The sequence below is a fragment of the Octodon degus genome, unplaced genomic scaffold (assembly GCF_000260255.1).
Source record: "Octodon degus isolate 3935 unplaced genomic scaffold, OctDeg1.0 scaffold00092, whole genome shotgun sequence".
Taxonomy (NCBI): Eukaryota; Metazoa; Chordata; class Mammalia; order Rodentia; family Octodontidae; genus Octodon; species Octodon degus.
Window position 1 is genome coordinate 7,696,177 of NW_004524668.1, and position 4,987 is coordinate 7,701,163.

At 56.1% G+C, this 4,987-nt stretch overlaps 1 protein-coding gene across 1 annotated transcript; it reads right to left on the reverse strand.

Annotated features, from left to right (window-relative positions):
- Positions 1-1,394: 1,394 nt before the first annotated feature.
- Actl8 (actin like 8) lies at positions 1,395-4,396 on the reverse strand. Its single transcript, XM_004637678.1, has 2 exons — positions 4,049-4,396; positions 1,395-2,144 (listed from the first exon to the last, which is right to left on the reverse strand). The coding sequence occupies exons 1-2, from the start codon at positions 4,394-4,396 to the stop codon at positions 1,395-1,397; spliced, it is 1,098 nt and encodes a 365-aa protein (XP_004637735.1).
- Between the last annotated feature and the right edge of the window lie 591 nt (positions 4,397-4,987).

The window sequence follows — 4,987 nt, forward strand, 5'->3', positions numbered from 1 at the left end:
GGGTCTGGGCCACGTGGGGTTGGCCAGAGCTCACCAACACACTCTTCCTAACGGCCAGGGCCTCAGAAGCATAGTCTCAGCACATGCCAGGGAAGGAGAAGACTCTATTACTCATGACCCAGGATCCCCCTCTTCCCCTAGCCCAGTGTGGGAAACAGCTATCCTCGCCCCAGACCCCGGCACCTCATTCCACGCTCTTGCGCTCTCTCCCTGTCTGAGCCACGCTGCCAGCCTCTGTATCCCCAGGGTCCCATCTGCAGACTCAAACCAACTTTTCAGAAACCACTTCTGTGCTGAACACGTACAGGCTCTTTTCTTTGTTGTTATTCCCTAAACAATGCACAGCTATTTACAGACATTCACGTCGTTTTAGGTATCGGAAGTGATCTAGAGAATACTTAAAAGACACAGGAAGAGCAAGGCAAAGAGGCAGGAGGAGGTAGGAGTTGCCGTTTTATATGAAGGTACTTGAGCACCTTAGATTTTGGCAGTCACAGGGATCCAAGACCCCATTCCCAGGATTTTGAAGGATGACTGTATTTATGTCATTCTGCAGACCACAGGGAACTGTCCTCTTGCAGAGAGAAACCTCCTAATATCTTTTTCATCACCAAGTCCCCACTGCCTAGCCCAGTCCCTGATACACAGCTATATTAACTATTGGCCCAATATATGCCGACTTCACAGGAAATCAAGCTTGGCTGAACATCTAGGAGGAAGGAAGGGAACATGGCGGCAGAAAAACATGCAGACAGACCCTTGTGTGTTGTGTTTGGTGACGACCTCTGTGCCCGGATGGCCACCAGGCTCCCTGACACTTGCACCCCTGGTCCTCTCCAGGGGTTGTCACCCTGCGTGGGCTACCACAGGAGCCGAGACTGCTTCAAAACGAGAACTTTTATTTGCACACATAAAACAAGGCCCACGTGGGTAGGAAGGCACTCCGGTCCCTTGAAAGGGTTTCCCTGGCCACGAAAGGGGCCACACAGGATTAGAAACTTTAACTGTAAACCCCACCCCACCCCAAACTCCTAGTCAAAAAAAAATCGGGACTCCAGAAAAAGGTCCTGCTCTCTCCCCCAACTAAAACCTGACTGACCAAAGACTAGACAGCCCAAGGAAGGCGACTGTGAAAGCTAAAAGGGTTGTCAGACAGGGAGGTGACAGGCAACCACACTCACCTCAGCGACACCCCTGGAAGCACCAACTAAGCAGGGATTCCAAGGATGACACTGGTCCTCCCTTGGGTTGGCTCCCACTCTCGGCACAAGATAAAACCTTAGAACCTAAAACCATCCCCCCTAACTCCATCATGAGCACCCTACCCCATGACTAAAATGAAACCCAAGCTCCGGTGACAGCAGCCTGTGCCTGGGAGCCAGCCAGCTAGCCCCTCACAGCCTCATGCTCTCCAGATACTCTTGCCTGCGCAGCCACTGGGACTTGTAGCTAGAAAAGTGGGCCACCACGGAGGCGCCCAGCCACACACTGAAGCGCCTGTGCTCTCCCACCCACACAGTGGCCTTGTAGGGGAAGTGGCCAGAGTTCAGCTCCTCAGACAGGCGCCTGGTGAGGCCAGGGTACAGGCTGTTCCCCCCACAGGGCACCACGTGGGACAGGAGCACTAGCTGCCTGGGGACCTCACAGGACTTGATGGACTCCACCAGGACCTGGGGGAGACCGGGGCCCTGCTGCCCAAACACCTGAGGGTTGAAGAACATTTCGGGCGCCAGCCGCGCCAGAGGCGGCAGCTCCACCGGGGTGCCATCTGGGAGCTGGAAGTTATTCCCCTTGTCAGGGCTGTTGGGCAGGCTCTGGTGGAAGTTGAGCGCCTCCTGCAGATTCTTCGGCACGTAGCACTTGGTCGTCTGCGTCCGGGCCACCGTCTCCATCTGGTAAAGGTTGTGCTCGTCACATTTTTCTTTAAAGAGGTTTTTGAAGAGGTAGGTGGAGAGGTCCTGGCCGGCGAGCTCCATGGTCCTCCTGCTGTTGGACAGGGACTGGCCCAGGAAGAAGGGCTGTATGCGGGTCAGGCCATACCCCGAGTCAACCACCACGCCAGTTAGGAGCCCCGTGGAGTACAGGGACATCTCCAGCTCGTCCGCCAGAAGCAGAGCCGGCACTTGCTGGAGCTCAAACATGATCTGCAATGGGAAGACACTCAGTGTATTTTCCCCCGACCCAGACTCCCAGCCATTACCGCTTCCCCGTGATTTAGACGTGGACCCTGCTTCAATCTGAAGAAGTGCACAGCTGCGTTCTCAGGGGACGCTCGGGCTCCCCCAGGGTGCCGGGCTCAGGATCCTGGGTACACACGCTGTGGGAACCAGGGAGGGGCTCTAGAGGATCGGAACAGGAGCAGAAGGCGCCCTCAAGAGCCCAGTTGGTAACTATCTTTGGGAAGACTGAGTTCGTGTGGTGGGAAGACCCAGCAGGTACGGGAAACAGAGCCGGGTCTCAGGGCCATGCGGGCCAGCGGTGAGAGGAAGTGGAGAGAAGGCCAGGTCAGATGCGCAGCCCGCCATGGCCTCTCCAGAAGAAGGAAGAAGAACACAGACAAGAAGCAAGTGAGCCAGGTGTGGCAGTGCATGCCTGTCATCCTGGCCCTCAGCGAGGCTGAGGCAGGAGCACCACAATTTTGAATCCAGCCTGGGTCATTTAGTGAGACCCTGTCTGAAAGCAAAAGAGGCTCAGTGGGGAGGACAAGGGAAAGGTGCCGTACAGCCACTGTGGGGGCAAACGGTGGAGGGAGAAGGAGAGAAAACAAATACCCTTGTGGCCTGATAGGAGAAGCTGTACCTACCTCTCTTAATAAAACCTGCCAGATGTCACAACAAAACTAGAATTTGGATATGCAGGGGTTGGCAAGGTCCCTGGATCCGTTTTCTTCTTCACTCTTTTTCCCTGTGGATCCCCAGCCCAACTCCAGGAGTACCCCACACTCTGAACCCCACAGCCATGGTGAGACTACAGCATCATCTACATTCCTGGCTGCTTCTTCCGCTTCCGGTCTAGCAGCCCCACGTTCGCTGCAGCAGGAAGGCTCCCTCCATCCCTGGCTCCTCATTACCCTCCACAACATCCATGACCAAACAGCAGGTCAGGTCACCTTGTGTACACAGAAAATCCCCGCTGACCACCCTCTGAGGGCTCTGCTCCCACAGGGTGGGATTGTCACGTATTTTCCTTCACAGGCTACAAAGCCATTGAGCCGCTATCTACAGCAGGCCCAGCTGAGTTTGAATTTCAGAGGAACAAGTATCTGAGTATGTGCATGCCCCAAGTACCCTCTGGCACAAACGCATACGAAAACATTATCTGTTATTTGTCCAACATTCAAATCTAATTTGAGAAAACCCTCAACAGTAAATACTTTAGATATGATGAACCACAGAGTCTCCCTGGCCATTCAATTCCGCTGTTCAAATGGGGAAGTGGTCACAGCTACGTGTAAATGACTGGGAGTGGCTGTATCCCAACAGAACTTTATTTGCAGAAATAAGTGGTGGTGGTGGTGGGGGTCTGGATTTGGCTGGCTTGCCGACTATCAGTTCAGAGGACAATTCAGGTGCGCTCTGTAGTCTAGCAGGCCTGGGAGGCCCAGCCTCACCTCAGTACTTGCCTCTGGCCACCTCAGCCCCCAAGTCACTGGGCTTCAGCATCACTGGCTGAAATTATCTCCTCCCAGAAGCCTTCCCGGCTCAGCCCCTCCACAGTCAGCTATCACCCCGCCTCCATTGTCTCTAGAACTACTCATTCCCTGCAGCACTCGTCTGTCAACTTCTTCACAAGTCTGCCCCTGAATGCAAATCCTGGGAGGGCCAAGGCGTAGCCTGTGCCTCGCATGGAACCTATGAACATGCATCCAGCAACTCCCCTTTCTACCGAGTGTCTGAACTCCCTCTGCCCCCAGGAGTCCAGCAGCAGGCCAGCCTTACAATAGGCCCTCTGTGAACACCCAACCTAAAAGCCAGTTATCTGAAGAGCGGTGCCCAAGCAGGACAGACACATGACACCTGCCGGCCGCCCCCACCGCCAAAGGCCTCACCTCTAGGGTCTTCCTGCGGTCCTCAGGCTCCTTCAGCAGAGAATCGTTGAGTATCACAGGACAGTTACCACGGTGCTCCTTGAAGCGCTGCAGCGCGAAGCTCCACATGTGCTCCACCCCTTCCCAGTTGATGACGCGGCCGCGCTGGATGGGGCGGCTGAAGGTGTCGGGGTTGTAGGGGTCGATGCCCATGCTCACCTGTCTACGGGCAGAGCTGGGGCCCGGGTTCTCCTGGCAGGGGATATAGTTCACGATGCTGGGACAGAGTACATGGGGCTGATTCCAGCCCGACAGGCCCACCTTCAGAAAGCCAGACCCTTGGTCTATGATAATGGAACTGGTGGCCATGGCAGAGGCAGGATAGGAGGGGTTCTTCGCACGGGTCTCGAAGGGGTCTGGCAAACTGGCAGCACCTGTGGAGGAAAGGATGGGTTCCTCGTGGGCCATTCCTGGTTGCCTGGGTGGTTTCCTGCGCTCCACCCAGGATCAAGCCCCAGCCTCCCCCTGAACGTGTCCCTTTCCCCTTCCAAGTCTCTGCACAGACTGCAACCCGAGCCTGGCACGTTCACCCCCCACCCAGCACAGCCTCCGAGGCCCACCTCATGCCCCGTGTCTGTCCTGCCCTCAGTGTGGCTCCCACCACACTTGCCACGCCCGAGGGCTGTGCAATGTGTCTGTGCCACAGCGCTGCAGCCTGGGTCTGCTTACTCGCTGTGGAGTTCGGCAGGAAGCCTGTCCCTCGGGAAGAACCTGATGCACACGGGCTGCCCGCGCAGAGGCACAGGAACACGCCACAGCAGCCTCAAGAGCCACCAGCTTCAGCGATCACCATGCCACAGCAACAAAGTGGCACGAGCAGTGATGGCAGGGATGGGGACGGTGACAGCCGCTGCTGGCATTTCTAGCCCACGTGCCCTCTAACCAGTGCTGTGAGGAACA

Coding starts and splice junctions, on each gene's coding strand:
- Actl8 (XM_004637678.1), bottom strand. CDS start 4,396: ATGGCCACCAGTTCCATTATCATAGACCAAGGGTCTGGCTTTCTGAAG. Junction 2,145..4,048: donor ACCGCAGGAAGACCCTAGAG/GTGAGGCCTTTG, acceptor TTCCCATTGCAG/ATCATGTTTGAGCTCCAGCA.